Source organism: Colossoma macropomum, unplaced genomic scaffold (genome assembly GCF_904425465.1).
Source record: "Colossoma macropomum unplaced genomic scaffold, Colossoma_macropomum, whole genome shotgun sequence".
Classification (NCBI taxonomy): Eukaryota; Metazoa; Chordata; class Actinopteri; order Characiformes; family Serrasalmidae; genus Colossoma; species Colossoma macropomum.
Genome location: NW_023494790.1, coordinates 26,191,186 through 26,209,380, shown reverse-complemented (window position 1 = coordinate 26,209,380; position 18,195 = coordinate 26,191,186). Strand labels below are relative to the sequence as shown.

The window sequence follows — 18,195 nt, the reverse complement described above, 5'->3', positions numbered from 1 at the left end:
CTCCTCAGGTGGCAGTGAGTGCTGACTCTCAGGAGGCTCTGTACACAGAAGGTGTTGAGAGTGAGGGGTCTGCCGAACTCTCCGCTCCTCCTGCTACTTGCCCGGCTCCTCTGCAGAAGCAGCAGCAGCAGCATCGGCCCTCTCTCCTCCTGGTCCCCGCCACGCCGGGTGCTTCTCCGAAAGCGGCACGCTCCAGCGTGCACACGCAGCACAACCCCCATGACCAATACAGTGTCTCCTCCAGACGCCCTCGCTCCCCTCCACCGCCGCCTCTTCCCACGGGTGCTATGCCTTCTGCTAAGCAGCAAGAGGAGGAGGACTCGGTGGATCAGGAGGTGTCGCACATCATCAGAACAGGGTTCACAGGTGGTAGTGACAAGGATCTTGTAGGAGGTCTTGTAGGAGTTCTTGGAGAAGGGTTTGGAGGAAGGCTTGGAGGTGGGCTCGGATTAGGTCTCGGAGGGTTGCCAGCGGAAGCCCGTGGCCCATGCCTGCGGCAGTTGAAGAAGTATCACAGCGCAGACGCTCAAGGCCACCGGCTTCCTCTGCTGCCCCGGCCCTCCTCCTGGCTGGACGACCCACGGCGCCACTCCATTGAGGTTTGCTCTTCGGTGGAGAGCAGCCCTCAGCGTAGCTCCACCTCCTCTGGCTTTGTGTCACGTGACGACAGTCTGCAGACCTCCCAGCCCTCGCCCCGCGCACGCAAGAAGAAGATGAGTCCACCATGCATCTCAGTGGACCCCCCAGAAGGGCCGGAGGTTCCAGGGTGCTTCCGGTCAGTGCTGGGCATGGGCATGGTGGCTCCACCCCCTCTGCCCAGTAGGGACACCTGCCTGAGGAGGCGAGCCCCCTCCAGTGACTCCAAGGACTCTTTTGATCTGGGTGGAGGAGGAGGAGGAGGAGACGGGCTGCCACAAGAGGGGGTTCCCAACCCCAAGCTGTTGACTCTGCCCAACTTCTCCTTTGAGAAGTCAAGTTCTGAGCACTGAACGTTTTGCGCACGCGCACACACAACAAAAAACATACGCTACACACATAGATGCACATGAATAAACACAAGATGCACTCTGTGTATCCACGACAGTGATAGTCATAGTAATAATACCATAGAGAGTAATAATGCTAACTGCAGCTGATGAGTACTCCATGACTTCATAAGGAATAGTGACCATCCCTTGTCTTTGTTCTGTACTGCCAAAAAGAAAACAACACTGTACTGAGGACAAACCAAGCTAATAACAGAACTGTCTCTCTTCCATGATGCTGGCAGACGTTTGCTGGCAGTCCTATGACCTCCCGTTCGGAAGTTCTGTACCGGGCCCCAGTCCGGGGAGCCCCCTTCTGGCTGTTTTGGTGACTTTATCGCACTGTATGGTGGAGCTCACTCTCCAGCAGTGGTGAAGGTACAAAGCAATATGAACGTTTTAGAGACACTATTTTCTTAAATTATTGGGCCATAGTGTTTGTACAGGATGTAGATTTTTTTTTTTAAATTTCATTCTATTTTTATTTGTGTCCTTTTGTGACTTTTCAATGTTTAAAATCGTTTGTCGTTTTTGCTTTATTTTTTCACCATAGGATATTTTTAGCTTTCTTGTTTTAACAAAGGAAAAAAAAAAAAGAAAGAAAGAAAGAAAACATTTTTCAAAGTGCCGAGATCCATGTATTTGTAGTAATAATAATATATATATAAAAGAACTCATTAAACTGCTCTTTGATTTTTAAACTCAAGTCAACAGTCAAAGTGAATTAAATAATGTGTTTTTTGACGTAACTGAAACTGCCAGCACAGCATGTCCTCATTACCAGCCTATTCAGTGTCTAGGTGGCATCAAAAGGCAAACACAACATGCAGCCATTGATTCTACAGTCTATAAGAGACTGTAACAATGCCCTGTTATACGTACATCCACTTCTGTAGCCATTTTTTTTCACAAATCAACATGAAGTATACATCAGGCAAAGTAGCGTAATTAGTATCTGCACACTATTCAACCTCTTGTTCCATCTCTGCTCAGAAACAGCATTTTCAGGGTAAGATCAAAAGATACCGTGTGTGTGCTCATGCTGTTGACAGCATATCCCTGCACCTTCTAGGTTGAAATGCATTTTAACTCTTTTGTCTCAGCTTCTCCAACAGCCAGAATGGGTATTGATTGAAGCTGCAGTCCAGTCCATTATGAACGTTTCACCAGAGTGATTTCCCTTTCCTTTTCATAATAGACAATCAGCACATGTACTGGCCTCCTTTTAAGGTCTGGGAAGGTTACATCTGGTAATAAACAATCAGGGCCAGATTTAGCCTTTTGGGTTTATGGAGCCTGTCTTGCTAGCTTATGTACTAGAAAGTTATAAGCTATCTAACGACAATGACACTCACAAGCTGTTTAAATTATATAAATTTATACCAGGCTGATTTGTGCATTGCTGATGATCGGATGCTCATTTGGGGTCTAACCAGTTGCAGTTTAGATTACAGATAATTTTCTTGGCGTTCTGGATCCAGGGGTTTGTGTCATGACACCGTATTTCTTAACTTTAAAATGAGTTGGATCTAACCATGGTAGTAGTTATAAATGCTTTACTTTCTACATAATCAGGTGGTATGATTCCTTTCTCCTTCTTTGACGGGAACTCCGTATGTTTCACACGATTGTCTGTTCATTACAAACGTTAGGCTTTCATGTGTACAGACATGAGAATTAATCACAGCCGTTTCTAAACCTAGATTAACTGGTTTGTGTTTTTTAGGTTTTGTGAAGCTGAAACTTTTTTTTTTTTTCTTCTCCACTTTTTGGCTCCTGATGCACACTTTGAGACAGGATTAATCAGTTGCTTTTTTCCTCCTCACTTGAGCATCTTAGACAACATAATGGTACAGTAATAACCCAGAAGTTGTTAGGGCCCTGGTGGCCGCAGGGCCCTAAGCAGCTGCTTATGTTGCTTATTAAGTAGAGCCAGCACTGCAAACAATGGGCCTCATTCATCAATATCTTTTTTTAAGTGTGTTCTTGAGAAAGGTCCTAAGAAGAAAAAGTCTATGTCAGATTCATGATGTGTTCTTAGACCACAGAATTGTTCTCACCTTTGTGCTCTTGAGTGTGTGTAGATTCTGTTCTTACCTAAGGACAAGTCCCAAATAAGAAAACATCGGTGAATGTCACCAATGAATGAGTCCTTATGAAAACTGCATAATTGGGTTTTAAGAAGAAATTTCTTCTTAAGAACGGTTGTGAATGAGGCCCAACGTATGTAGAGGCAGCTTGTTTTCTATAAGTAATTGCATTTCAGAGTAGAGTGAGCGACTGTGGACTACTGTCTGGTAAGTACTGTATCTGTACCTTGGTTTACAGTGTATCATTGTACACACAGCACAGGATTGTGTTTTTCTTGCAGTAACCAAGCACAATTCATCCCTTCATGTTTTTTGTTTGTTTGTTGTTTGTTTTGTTTTGTTTTTTCTAAGTATAGGGTTATCTGGCTTGCTCAAGGTTAAGAGACAAAGTCGACAATGATAATGACAATGTCGCAGCTCCCTTGACTGGGGTTTTTCACCTTACTGAATAAAATGCATAAATAATGATTTGTTCGCTGTGCATTTGGCCTTTTAAAGAGATGACTCTGATTTAACCAGTGTGATCTACTGAAGTCATGCATATAATTAAGAGTTGATGCACAGATTCATCAAGCACAGAATTATTACTGAGTTTGGACCATGCCTTCCACATCTTTTGGCAGTATAAGAAGAGGCAGTATGAGGGGAGAGAACTCTGAGAACTTCATCTGGAGTTCTGCAGCCAGTTGCACCAGCTGAAGTTCGATCATAGCCTAGTTTGAATGTAAACTGCCACTACGTTCACATTTACGAACTACTAGAATTTAACTGGTTGCACCAAGTAACATAGTTTCAATACAGCTTAAAGTTATAGCTAAGAATTTACACATGCCATATAGTAGGTGTTAGTTCTGCCGTAAAAATCAATGAAAAATAGCTGGTGGGCTTGATCAATAGCAAAACTTGCAAGAAAACCAAATACATCTCAGTTTGCATCGGTAACCTCTGCAGGATAGACTACACCCATTTTTGTTGATCAAGAATAGAGATAGAAAATATCACAGACCTCCTAGCTGCACACAACACAGACAATAACAAAGATTTTCTGTTATTCAAGTACACAAGTCAACTGCATGCAGAGCAATAACAGCAGCTCCATCAGTGCTCAGGTTGTGTGCGACATTGACCTTATTATCGTACAATACATAACACAGATTATTTTTAAAAATATAACTAACAGAGCTAACATTACTTTTCTGTCATTCAGCAGATTCAAATAGCAGTTACATTAGCTGGGGCTTTGCTAATGTTACTGACCATTTGTTGTTAAAATACCATTAAAGTACTGAGAACGAGAACCCCAGTTTGAACATCGAAAACATTCCAGCTGCAGAACAGAATAAACAGGTTCTTTTGAAACGCTTTGAAAACACCAATATATTGTAAAACACAGACTCTTTTTGAATTATAGCTTATATGACCTACATACCTTAAGCGAAGTAAATGTAGCACGAAAAGAAATGCGAGCAATTTCTCTGCATGTGGAGATAATGCATGTAATGTGGTCTGTTTATGTTGGTAGTGTTACTGATTGGCTGCATAGTGTGAAAACATCATTCCGTGCAACACTGTTTTGATCTACGGTCACTTTACACACTACTGGTTAAGATGTACCATATTTACCTGTGGTGCAACCGAAATTGTGTGTGTCGCTAGTTTTAAACTAACTACTCTCAGCGTAAGGTTTAGGATGGACTTTACACCCCAACTTACGATCAAACCTAAGTTCAGCTGGTGCAACTGGCTGCTGGTCATGTTCTGCTTTAAGGTAGAAGATCAGACCCAGACCAGCCGTGATGAACAGAGGTATGACTGAGACATAGGACTGAGGTACAGGAAGGAGATAGGGTGGTGGTGGGGTGCAAAAACTTTGTTCATTTACAGGACGGTAGCAAAGAGGAGAAGCTTGAGGCATGGTGCTCCTCCCAAACCTTAGTTATTTTGTCAAGACAAAATCTCAGGTGTTTATAAAGTGTAGCACACAGTGGACCCGAATTGTGACCATGAAAGACAGCAGACATCTTATTATAGACTTAAAGCAGCATTGTGCTTATTTAGTCATTCGCAACAACCATTTTTTAATGCTGAAATGGAGTTTGTGACATTTTTCTCACAAAATGTTAGTAAATCTGCCCCATGAAGTCTTGAATTTTCAAAAGCCTAGATGCACTAAGCTGAATGCACATCAACATGATTTTTTGTTTAAAGATAATGGAGATCAACATCTAATTGTCATTTCTTTGCTAACAAACAATGAGGTACAAGTTGGAACGAAGTTGTAGAAGGTATGTGATCCATTTTATAATCACTCAGAGCAAAGACTGAAATTGCCTTCAGCTGACAGAAACACATTACTGTCGGATCTTCTATGACCAGAAACAAGAAAATCGGAATAAATTACGCATGAGAATTGCTTCCAAACATTGTTGTTTTTGCCATGCAAATATGTTTGTAATCACTCCGTATCATGCTTATTAAACTGAATATGATGATATCTCAAATCTCTCTTTAAAAGCTGTACACAAGGCCATCTGTTGTTAGTGGGCTCATGCTGATCATTTTATGATTGCAATCTGAATTTCATTCTGAATTTCATGTTTACTGGTAGGGCAGACCAGAGTGTTCTTCTGATAAAGACAGCAGCAGAGATATTCTGTGGGTTGATGATCGGCCTTATTCACTGATTACTGGTACACCCACCTTCTGCAACTTGTTGCCCAACAAAAGGCATTGTTTCTTTGCATTTTTTGAAGGGAAATAATGAAACATTAACTAGGTTTCTCTCCAAAATTTAATGATTAAAACCACCACACTGAATGTGTGTGAATGTGAATTATTAGTCACAAAAAAGAAAATTTTACATTTTCATTAACAGACAGGCAGCTTCTTGCTGGACCAAATTTACCACCCATGATTGAAATGTCTCTTTATTTGCATTTTTGGGGAAGATTTTCTCTTAGTGTTCAAATCATAAAATGGAATTTTCAGGGCACTACAATCCCCCACAATCTTCTCAGTGGTTTCTCGTGAAAACCTTAATCAGCTGAATGTGTACCAAAGTGCGTTGCTTTGAGTATTTTATCACTACCCAACAGACGGGGGACCATGAGCTGATGTCAATGGTAACTGGAGAGCCACTGAAAATAAATCTGTACAGTACAGTTAAAAACAAAGACTCTAACATGGTAACTACCTGCTGAATGTTGCTGAATAACACTGAATGTTAATTGTTGTAAGTAACAGCAGTCATGGGGCAAAAATTAAATGTAGCCTAAGTTTTTACCTTTTTTCTCAGTCCTCATCTCATGTACTTTTCAAACCATTATATCTGTAGCTACAAGTAAGAAGCCAACTTAAGCCTCGCTCAGGTAACAATGCTGGTTTGTTTATTTGACTGGTAAGTAAGGAAGGATGGGGTTGATTGGTATAGTTAGTAGAGTGGAGCTCTCACAGAAATATAACATAAAAAATGATTGTCCTGTGATGGTGGGGGTGGGGACGGTGTTGGCAGAAGGTAAAGATGGTATTTTATAAAGTGTTATATTTATAAAGTGTAGCACACAATACACAGTGGACCAGTCAGACCAGGCGGGATCAGCGTCCGAAGGCTGTAGCTTACATACAGTAATGCAAATATAAAACACCTACACCTACAGTTACACCTATCATATTGATATCTCAAGCTTTATATATCAGCATTTAAACAAAACTGAATATTTAAATGGGAATAATAATATTTTCAGTATAGAGATTCAGTTTTGTTGTCTATTACAATGGCATTTTTTCCTTTCCATTGTGTCATTGAAATTCTTACTCTGATCTGCAGTTAGCAAAATACTCCAATAATGATGAATACAATGATAAATCAGTAAAAAATGGAAGGACTACTAATAACTGTTATAAAATAAGTCAACAAACGATCATAGTCCAGTAAAGAACTGTTAAAACATTTCCAGAACAGATTAGTGCTTCTTTCTTTTTGTCATTACCGACTATAAATGAAATAACAATCTATTTTGGGTTTAATTAAAGTTAAACTATATTAGCTATAGAATATCTCATATCTGATATGAATTCAACTGTGCACTTTCTCTGACAACCACCAAATGTCTTGCGTAATTTCATAAAGTGGTGAGGACATGTCCACAACCTATCCTAAATGGTTTCTTCCCTGTATATCACAATATTAATGATGGAGTAGGGAACTGTTTCAGCCACAGCTACCGTCTTTACACAACATTCAGAACAATAGAGCACAGTATGAGAGATAATCACTATTCTATTCTCAGTATCACAACTCTACAAAACAGTGTAGTGTCTCACAACATCAGTGCTTAGGCACAGTGCTCACCTTCCGGGAAAACAGCAGAGGAACATTTGGCAAGTCATGGCACACAACATCGGCATTAGTGAATGTTCAGTGATGTCAAACCTATTGAAAAACAAAACAATAGGAGATTCAGCAGGACGTCTACAAGACGCTGTGCTTTGACCTGAGCATGTTACATAATACACGATTACTTCACAGCTTTGATAAACAGTACATATATGTGGATTTTTCTACTGAACTGGTTGGAAGTCAGAGTTGAAAACATTTCAGATGTTTAACTGACTTGGACTGTAGACTAAAATCCTTTTGCTTTGAGTGACTCTATACTTTAATTTTTATTTTATTAGAACAAATGATTGAACATTCCGTTTTGTTACTATCAGAACAATCATAACGCTATTGAAACTTTGCCACATGTTTCTGTAATGACTGTTTCGGTGGTGACAATTTTAGTACACTTTGAGCATAATCAAAAATGCTAGCCAGTATATGGCTCGCAGACACTGCTCTGAACAGTTAATAAAATCATAATATTTTTCATTAAAACACAAAAAAAGTTTACTTAATTGCAGAAAGTGTGTTTCAGTAGTGACGATTCTTAATGTTGCACTCTGATTTTCAGACTTTGGGACACATTCATTTCAAAACAGCGAGATCTAACTGCTCACCATATAGTCATGATGGACAAGAATGCAGTCTCACTTCCTGTTTTAAATTGCAGGGTGTAGCTAAAGTAAGGCTCTGCTCTGCTTATGGACTAAAACTCTTTGTGTTTCAGTACTGACATGAAGACGTACAGTTTTTTGAATGAACTTATTTGTTTTATTTAAAATTTAAACTCATGATAATTCTAAATCTTTTAAAAGAAATCAAGATGATATTTTTCAAAACTACATTGAAAAAAAATTAAGTATTACTTTCACATTTTGCTTATTGCTATCTATATTAATGAGTTTAAATAGTATTTTTTTATTGTGAGACTCCAGTTTGAACTAATTTGGTAGGATGGTCCATATAGCTTTCACAAATACTAGAAACATCACCATATAGTACAAACTATTACAGCATATAGTAGAAACTGTTAGCTGTGTTCAGCATGAATCTCTGTGACCTCGGTGAAATGTTCAACAGTGAAAGACTCAACAGGAAACAGCACTGCTTTGAGTAATTGATTTCCCTTTATGTACACTGTCAGACCTTTGACAAATGTATGTGGAAACAAGATGACAATGAAGGTCCCTTCAGGACTTTCCTTCTTCCAATCCTGGAAAACATCTTGATAAAAAAGCACTTCTAGTTTATTACTAAACATCCTCAGGAGGAAATGGCATTTAGCCTCCTCCCTGCATCTAGATGTGTCTTCTCTCCAGCAGATCACGTCATCCTTTCAGCCTTTCTCTGCTTTTCTACTCTAGTTTGAAGAATATCTGTAAGATTTGTTTATTGGCTTAAAAAAACAAACAACAACAACAACAGAAAATATCTAATCATGTCATAAATCATTTAATACAACCTGAGTTTCCTGTCATGTTTGTGATTGAGAACAACAGCAAAAGAGAATTTGATGAAAGATGAAATCCAAAAGACCTTGTTTATCAACCTGACCCTGTTATTTACCTAATCAGGGTTTTGTAGGAGGTCTGTCCTTATTGGCCAGCTCACAGCAGACGGAGTGTGTTCATCAGTGTTAATGCTTCAGTGCTGGCACTCCACTGAGCATCTACGCACAAGCCTCAGTGATGCTTGATCTCTCCATCATAGATCGATAAGTGGCACTGCAAACCTCCCACATACAAATAGAGTACTGAAAAGCAAAGATGCAGGTCAAAAACAGACCGTTAGTCCTGCAGGCTGAATAGTTAACCACTTGGCTTGAACCACTGTAATTAGGATAAACAGGATAAATTTAACTCTTAGGCAAATTTCCAGGTTCCACTTGTTAAGCATGCAGTAAATAATTTTTACCACATTTCGAGTCAACTAGGTTTTTCTCTGGGAAGCCTAGATTTGTTTATAATGTGTATAAGTGGACCCACCTGCCTATTCAAAATGAGAATTTTATTGTGGTGACCATTGTCCTGACCCCTGCTTTGCATCAAGTAGATAAATAATAAAAACAAAAAGGGTCAAATGAAGATATTAGCACTTTTGAATTGGAGAATGATACTCATTGTAGACAATATGAATCTAAAAAAGCTTTGTTTGAATTGTTGTCTTGGTTTTTGTGAAAGTTAATAGGTTAGCTGTTCTTCCTGCAGACCAGAGAGGGTGCCTATGTTCCCATGGTCCTATGTTTCTAATATAATGCAACAGACCTCAGTATGATACAAGAGTTGATAGTTAGGGTCATGGGGTCAAAAAGTATCCTACAGGGGACCAAGAAAAGCAGATCATTTAGTCGGAATGCATTTGGTTTGCAATGCTGACTACTTGTAGGAGGATTTTTTTTATTTAGATGACACTGCACCTTTTTTACATTTACATTTACAGCATTTAGTAGACACTCTTATCCAGAGCGACTTACAGAAGTGCTTTGTTGTCTCAGAGAATGTATCTTAGCTAGTGCAAATAGGTAAGAGTAAAAGCTACCCTTGAGTTTAAATGTTGCTAGGAACAAAAGCCCATATTGATACCTAGAGAAAAAGAAACAGAGTTAGACACAGTATAAGTGCAATACAATAAGTGCAGTACAACATATTTCAATAAGTACTTATATTAGTGCTCACTTAAGTGCTGTAAAAAGAGATGTGTCTTCAGCCTGTGTTTAAGAACTGCGGGAGAGTCTGCTGTTTAGTAGAAGTTCCACCACCTGGGTGCCAGGACAGAAAGAAGTCTGATGGTTGTCTTCCAAGCATCTTGAAGGATGATGGGTCAAGCTGAGCTGTACTTGAAGCTCAAAGAGCTCAGGGTATAGTTTGAGTTTTGACTGTTGACATCAGGTAGGGAGGGGCTGGTCAGTTTTTGTCTTTGTAGACAAACATTCAGGGTTTTAAATTTGATGTGTGCAGCTACAGGAAGCCAGTGAAGGGAGCGCAGCAGTAAAGTGAGATGAGTGAACTTAGGAAGATTGAAGTCAAGCCGTCCTGCTGCATTCTGGATGAGTTGGTTTGATGGCCTGCATAGGAAGATCAGCCAAGGGCAAGTTGCAGTAGTGAGGCCTTGAGATGACTAGGGACTCAAGCAGCACCTGGGCGGCCACTTGAGAGAGAAAGGGTCGAATCCTCTGGATGTTGTACAAGAGAAACCTTCATGAACGAGTCATGTTCATGATATGAGCTGAGAATAAATGCTCATCCAGAATCACACCGAGACTTCTTACATGTTCCGATGGAATGACCAAAGAGTTCTCGAACGAGATGGCAAGGTCATCGTGAGGACCTGTAGTTCCAGGGATGAACAGCAGCAGCTCAGTCTTGCTATGATTGAGCTTCAGGTGGTGAGCAGCCATCCATGAAGAGATGTCAGTCAGACATACCATGGTGCAACTGGAAACCTGAGTATCAGAAGGTGGGATGGAAAGTATTAGTTGGGTGTCTGTTGTTTTTTTTCTTTGAGAAATCATAAACTTTGTGAATAATTGCTTTATGTGGTCTAAGTGTGTTTTTGTTAGTAGTTGTGCAGCATTTTTCTTTTTAACTAGCAGGCTAACAGTAAATGGGGAGTTTACTACATAAAGCCCAGTCTGAATGCAGCATATGAAATATCATAGTTTTGGAATATTAAGAAGAGATTAAATAGAAGTTCTGTACCTAATATCTACATTTATGTTGATTCGGTCCTGCGCCACTCCTTGGCATCTATTGAACGAATACAGTAATGCGTCAGCCCTTAATGTCACAGTGAATCTGAACCATAATGTATTGCTCAGTGAAACACTGTGTCAAAAACAATCACTGAGGCTAGTTTAGTTGAGCGTTTTCATGTGTTTCCAGGTGTTTATTTTAGTATTACACAAATTTACCAGCCTTTTGTTGCCCCCGTCCCAACTTCTTTGGAACGTGTTGTTGGCATCAAATTTAAAATGCGCATATATTTTTCAAAAAACAATAAAATTTCTCAATTTCAACATTTGATATGTTGTCTTTGTACTATTTTCAATTGAGTATAGGCTTTAAATGATTTGCACATCATTGCATTTTGTTTTTGTTTACATTTTGCACAGCGTCCCAACTTTTTTGGAAATGGGCTTGTAGTTAACGAATATATTTTTCTCAATAAACATTATCTTTAATTAAATTTATATTAATTGAATCTATATTTAGTGCAATCATGTTTTTCACCCTTTACAGATCATAGTTTACTTATAATAACTCACTTTTTTTCATTATTTTTTTTTCTGTACATAAACAGAAAACAAGCACAAAAGAAAGAAAATTGTGTGTGTGTGTGTGTGTGTGCGTGTGTGTGTGTGTGTGTGTCTTTCTGTCTGTGTGTGAGTATGTGTGTTTGATTGGGAGAAATTAGGCAATCACATTTTGTCTCAAATTTGAAAAGAAAACAAATCAGTTTTGGTCTAAATTTGGATATATTTAGCCTTTGCAGCCTTCATTCTCCCTGCTGGGTCAAATTGACCTGAACATTATGTGTGTAATGTAAAAATGCAGGGGGGTTGCAAACACAATAAATTATCCTTCATGATCATATCATAAATTATATTATTATCATGTCATGTCATTTTCCATTTACACATTCATTACACAGGTTAAGCCCAGCAGAAAAAGTTTCATGCTCCAAAAGTTATTAATTAAAATTAATTAAAATTATTTCCTGAGTTAATTTGACCTGCAACATAACAGGAGGGTTGAAAGCTGCCTCATATTGAATTTCTTCTCATTCTTCACTGAAATGATCACTGAAATGTAAAATCAGAGTGTTTTAATAAGCGAATTGATTTAGAAGCGGCATGTTCAAAACACAATTTCAGATGTTTATAACACCCTATAGGGTGTTTTGTCAAATTGCAAAGACGGAACACAGGACCTGGGGAATGTAGGACCCTGAAAACATAGGACTGTTTCCTAAACATTTTAGTGAGCTAACAACAAGCCCTGGAAACAATGTGATGATATAGCCAAAATAAATATAACAAGTAAAGCATTCAAAATCATAGTCTCAATTGAGTAGATTATTTTGCATTCTAATCCAAATACTATGCAATGCTCAACAACTAGGGATGAGATTTTTTTCAATATTAGATGTTAAGGTTTCAGCTGTACTAGCTATAGTACTAATTACATATTGCTTGTTTATGTTGAAGTTGTGTAACTTTGCAGGGAGATGTATGGAGAAAAATATATATAAATATATTATCGCTGTCCTAACCAAACCTCATATCATCACTATGATAATTTTACCAGGAAAGGCAAGAAACATCCATACCTTGTTAATGTAACAAAATTTAATTCTTAAGTCTTTTTGGACTATTTCTACTGGACCATTCATCATGACGTGTTCATACAATGTGAAGCTGCTGTGGTCAAAGTATTGCAGAAAAATAAAAATAGAAAAATGGAAATAAATGGTTGTGATATGACACTGACAATAGGCATCAAAATAAATGTTGTAGCATCCGCCACAGGCTGCCCTGCCGTAGGAGCTCTGGAGGCGTGATCATGCCAAGAGGCTTCCGAGAGGTGCGTGACAGTGTTTGTGTTTCTATGTGTAACAATGTTGTTGTTAGTGTGAGATGTGTTTATGTGTTATTTGTGTTTTATTGTTTTGGGCTGTGGGATAGTTCGAGTGGGTGTTAGTGTCTACCATGAAGTGAAGTTGTATGGCTGCTGGTGATCTTCTCCACTATTCTTGCTGTGGTCAGTAGCACTGGGCTGGCAGGTTCCTCTTGCTGCCTGTTCTATAAAAGAGTTTTAGCCTGTAATGTTTCCTGCATCTTATTCTACACCAACATATGATGGAAAGAAGTTACATCATAGTGGAAAGAGGCTGTGTCAAACATGGCAAAGTTATAACTGACCAGAAATTAGAAAAGCAAACATCAGTATGCTAAAATTGGAATATTTTTATTTACATCTAATGCATGTTTCTTTTTTTTTGTGAACATTTTTTTTTATTTTCAATACTAAACAGAAAACAAAATTTACAGTGACAACACAGATACAAATAAATGCTTTCCCCCCTGAACTCCGCTGTTTCTCATTGAGCTGTAGTTGTGAAATGTCATTAAGAAGCAAGAAAATTGGTTGAAGGGGAATGTCCTTTTAGAAGTTTAGAAAGTACAGAATTCTCCCTCTTCCAAAATTAATAGACTGGACAATCCCAACCATATGTTTCAAAGAACCAGGTACCCCTAAAGAGCAAAACTCACAGTTAGGACTTGACATCAGTTTAGCATGAAATCTTGATAGTGGCATCCAGTATGCCCTATGACAGAGCTTAAAGTGAATCAGTTGGTGATTAGGATTTTTTGATGCCTTAAAGATATTTCTCCAAGCCACCTCCCAATCCACTGACTCAGCCTCAATTACCAAATCCTTTTCCCACTGATTTTGTATACCAAGACCAGAATCATATATTCCTTGAAGCCATGAATATATGTATTAAACAAAGCCCTTGGAAGGGCACTTTAGTATATACTGTTCTATAACTGGATGAGTCACCAGCCTCAAACACAGAAAAAATTATGTTCCTGGGACATCAAACAAGAGACTTGAAAACTGCGAAGCCCATCTGAATCATAAACATCACAGAGAGTATTAATGCCCTTCAATGCCCACTGTTTAGATTCAAAAGGTTTGCTACCTGACTTGTCATCTCTATTATGCCACAAAGGTATATGAACATGCCCTTTCAGGGTGCACTTAGTTTGCTTCTCAACCACTCTGAAATTGGCTATTGTGTAGGCTATAATGGGTCCAAAGTTAAGTAGACATTTAGCGTTGGAAATATTAGAAAACAGTAAATCTTGAAGTCTGATTGGATTAATCAATGCTTTCTCCAAATTCCTTCAAGAGGCAGATGATCCATCCATGTTGTTACAGGACGCAACTGGAAAGACAGGTGGTAAAGTTTAAAATGTGGAAGGGACAATCCCCCTTTTGTTTTGGGACATTGCAAAGAATTAAATTGTATTTTGGGGTGTTTACCATTCCAATTATATGTGCGCAGCAGTTTACCTTAATCCAGTACCCAGATGGTGGTGGTAAAGGAGTCATCACACTAACAAAATTAATATGAGGTAAAATGTTCATTTTAATTGTTGCAACTCTTGTCTGTAAGGATGCTGGCATTTTGGCCCATCTAACACAGTTACGCTCCACTTCCTTATATATTATCTCATAATTATATTTCACTGTGCCATTCAAAGAAGTCTGAATGTTTATACCCAAATCATTGAGCTATGTTCTGACAGGAATTACTGATGGTACAGAGATATTTTTTGTGTTGCTATTAAGTAACATTAAAGCTGATTTCGACCAATTAATTTTGTAACCCAATAATGCTTGAAAGCTTTCAAATGCTGGTAATAAATTAGAGATGGACTTAACAATATCAGTCATGTAGAGGATGATATCGTCTATGTAAGGACAACCTTTAATCTGAATTGGTGATATAACAGTGTTCTGTCTTAAATGCTGAGCTAAGTGTTCAATAGAAAGAATAAATAAATCTGGAGATAAAGGCGACCCTTGATGGGTTATCTAATGTTTGATGTATCTATGCATAAAAACTCTTACTGTCAGTTTACGTTCTTTATAGTGGTGCTATATTTACGTCAAACAGAGAGTAATTAAAACATATGTGTGTGAATTCTGCGACATACACAAAACTCAGTAATTAAGAAAAAAAACATGAATAATATTACTAGTAAACACTAAAACACTAAAATCTTCAGGGTCACTCTTGAGAAACATCTGTCTGATTCCTGCTGATGACATTGCTATTGGAATATGAGAAAGTGACATTAATAATGATATGCATGCATATGTAAGTAAACACCAATGTTTGCAACCCTGAAACCCTCCTTATTTATTTATTTTTTTTTAATCTGCCTCTCTTGCTTGGTCACACACATATGCACATTTTGTGTGTATAGATTACATTTTTATGTATAGCTCATATAACATATAAAGCTCATATAAAATAAGTCATTCATCTCATAAAAATGTTTTATTGTCATTTACAGATTTCATTGCAAAAAAGGATAGTAAAATTGTATATTTACTATTTTATATTTTTAAATTTTATCTTTAATAATGTGCTGTCTAATAGATTTTAATGAGATAAAAAAGAACAAAAAAGAAAAGGCAAAAACAGATTAATTTTGACCAGAAAAGAACAGGGTTAAATGACTGTAGACTGATTTTGTCCATTGATGCTAGTGTAGAGGAGCTTCTCCAGTACAACAGGAAATTAGCCATCTGAGACTAATCAATATGGTATTTTGAGCATTCTTCACTAATTGTGCTGTTCGTGTCTGGCGTACGGTTAGTAAATAATTCGTGGGGAAAAGACGTGATTGTGGTTTATTTAAATGTGATTCCAAACTGTCGGGAGGTGTGTTCCTGTCAGGGCCACAGTGTCTGCTCCTCCCACTGTCCCGTGTACAGCGGCGCTGGCCCGTTGATCACCGTCTCCACCCTCTCTTCCTGCATTCTCACACCTGCTGCGCATTACTCTGTCTTTAGAAATCCTCAGTTTGATCTTCCTGTTTGTGAGGTCTTTAGCACTCCAGCTAGTTTCCAAGCATTATTTAATCCTTATTTGCTCTTTTGGACTTGATCGTTTTACCTGTTTGCTGGCATTGTACTTGGACTGATTACCTCTTTGAGTGTGTGTTTAATAAAGCATCTAGCAATTGCATTTACAATTGCAATTTCTTCCAGTGAGTGTGACAGTTACAGAGAAGGCAACAAAAACATTAACATAGCTATAAGGCAACAAAAACATTAACATACATTAACACAACTATATGCTGTGTTGTTCTGATGTGCTCTAATTTTAAACGTTATGATACAGCTGTATGCAAAAGTTTGAACACCCCTGTTCAAATAACATGTTATGTTGATTTTCTACATGAAAATAGGTTAACATCCTGCACAGGGAACAAAGCATGTAAATGTGCCATAACTTTTGCACAGGCCACATTTTTATGTTTTTTTATTTTTTTTTTTATGTTAAATAAACATCAACTGTGGATTAAAATGTACAGAAGTGTGTTCTCCGTAGAGGATGTGTAACCCTCTCCCGGGCAGGGTACACGATTTTCTGTGTCCTTTTGTCATGGAGGATTTTTGGATCGAGTCTGGGTATTCACACGTTGCTATGGTCAGTGAGACATGCTAAAGGAGAGACAAAAAAGGAATAGTTGACATAGCTTTTATTGTTATTTCATTGCTGTGGAGCCTACCAGGTTCCTCCACCCCCATAGAACTCGTCAGACCTGTGGATTTAACGACTATGAGTTAGATTTGTATTATTGGACCCAAAGGCCTCAATCATACTATTGAACTTGGAGATAGATTGAATACAGCTTCTTAAACTGCGCCTAAAAGGCTGATACATTGTCATCATTGGTAAAAGAGATATTATAATTAGTCTAATTACAGTATACTGCTTACCTACTTTAAATATGAAAGTGTAATCATAACTGTTGTTTTGAATGAGAGCAAATGAGGTCATGACAAAAACTGCAACAGCTAAGTCTCTTAATCTTAACCATAACCATTCCTTAATGTGCATGTTGGTTCATGCACATTCCAATAAATTTGCAACTATGAGGTAACACCAAAAGATTGCAGCAGTATGCTATCTTCATTCTTAGAGAACAGGACATTTGTAGAAGTGAAATACTGAATAGGGAGTTCTAATTTGTCTTTCATGCAAGTTCTGAATGTGAATTCCAGGAATTTTTGGGTTAATTGCATAGTTAACTCTCTATTGCACGATGTTGCATAAGGGCAACATTTTCCACCCTTTACAATTACACAATGCATTTTTAATGACAGGTAGTGAAGAAAGCAGGTTGAATAAACAAATAAAATGGTTGTACTTGGTCACTTGGTCTTGATTTCCCGGTTAGTATTTTTAAACATTTTGTGCATAGTGCAGCTTGTGGATGACACATTTTGGTACCAGAGCATTTCCCTCAAAAAAACAATTTTTCATAAATCCTCATCCATCCAAAAATATGATTCACATCTGTTGGAGTGTAAAGTTAATTTTGTAACATTCAGTATCATATAAATCATTTTTGTTATGAGAAATGTTTAAAATATGTTTCCTAGAAGCAACATTGTGCAACAGTGTAATGGATGTAGCCAATAGCAAGTAAAGTGACACAAAAATGAATACCTTTGTATTGTCATTGTATAAGTACAAGAAGATTCAGTGTGCACTTCTCTGCTAAGCTACCTAAGAAATAAATAAATTAAAAATAAATAAACAAATAAATAAATAAATAAATAAAAAATGTATGTAGTCACAATTATTACATAAGAGAACACTACAGGCATCATTTATTTTTTATTGTTTTTGTTGATTTATGGAATATAGAATACTTAGTAATTAACATGTTTGCAATATTAGTGGCTAGTCAATTCTGACATGTAGCAGTCAACATACTGTCTGTTTTACCAGAGTCATCAGCTTTGTTTAGAAAATGAAAGCCAATTCTGATTCACTAAAAAGTATCTGATTCTTTGTTTTAGCACTGAATTAACTGTTTGTGGTTTTAAATGATTGGTATGCAAGCAATTTAAATTTTACTTCACAATATTGTGTCATGGTAACATGG

The 18,195-nt window shown here is 37.8% G+C and overlaps 1 protein-coding gene across 1 annotated transcript in view; it reads left to right on the top strand.

Moving 5' to 3' along the window:
* The window catches only part of cacna1g (calcium channel, voltage-dependent, T type, alpha 1G subunit), a 310,514-nt gene extending 308,678 nt beyond the window's left edge, over window positions 1-1,836 (top strand). Inside the window, 1 exon segment of the mRNA XM_036572800.1 lies at window positions 9-1,836. Coding sequence (XP_036428693.1) covers window positions 9-989 — 981 coding nt within the window. The 3' untranslated portion in view covers window positions 990-1,836.
* The last annotated feature ends 16,359 nt before the right edge of the window (window positions 1,837-18,195 follow it).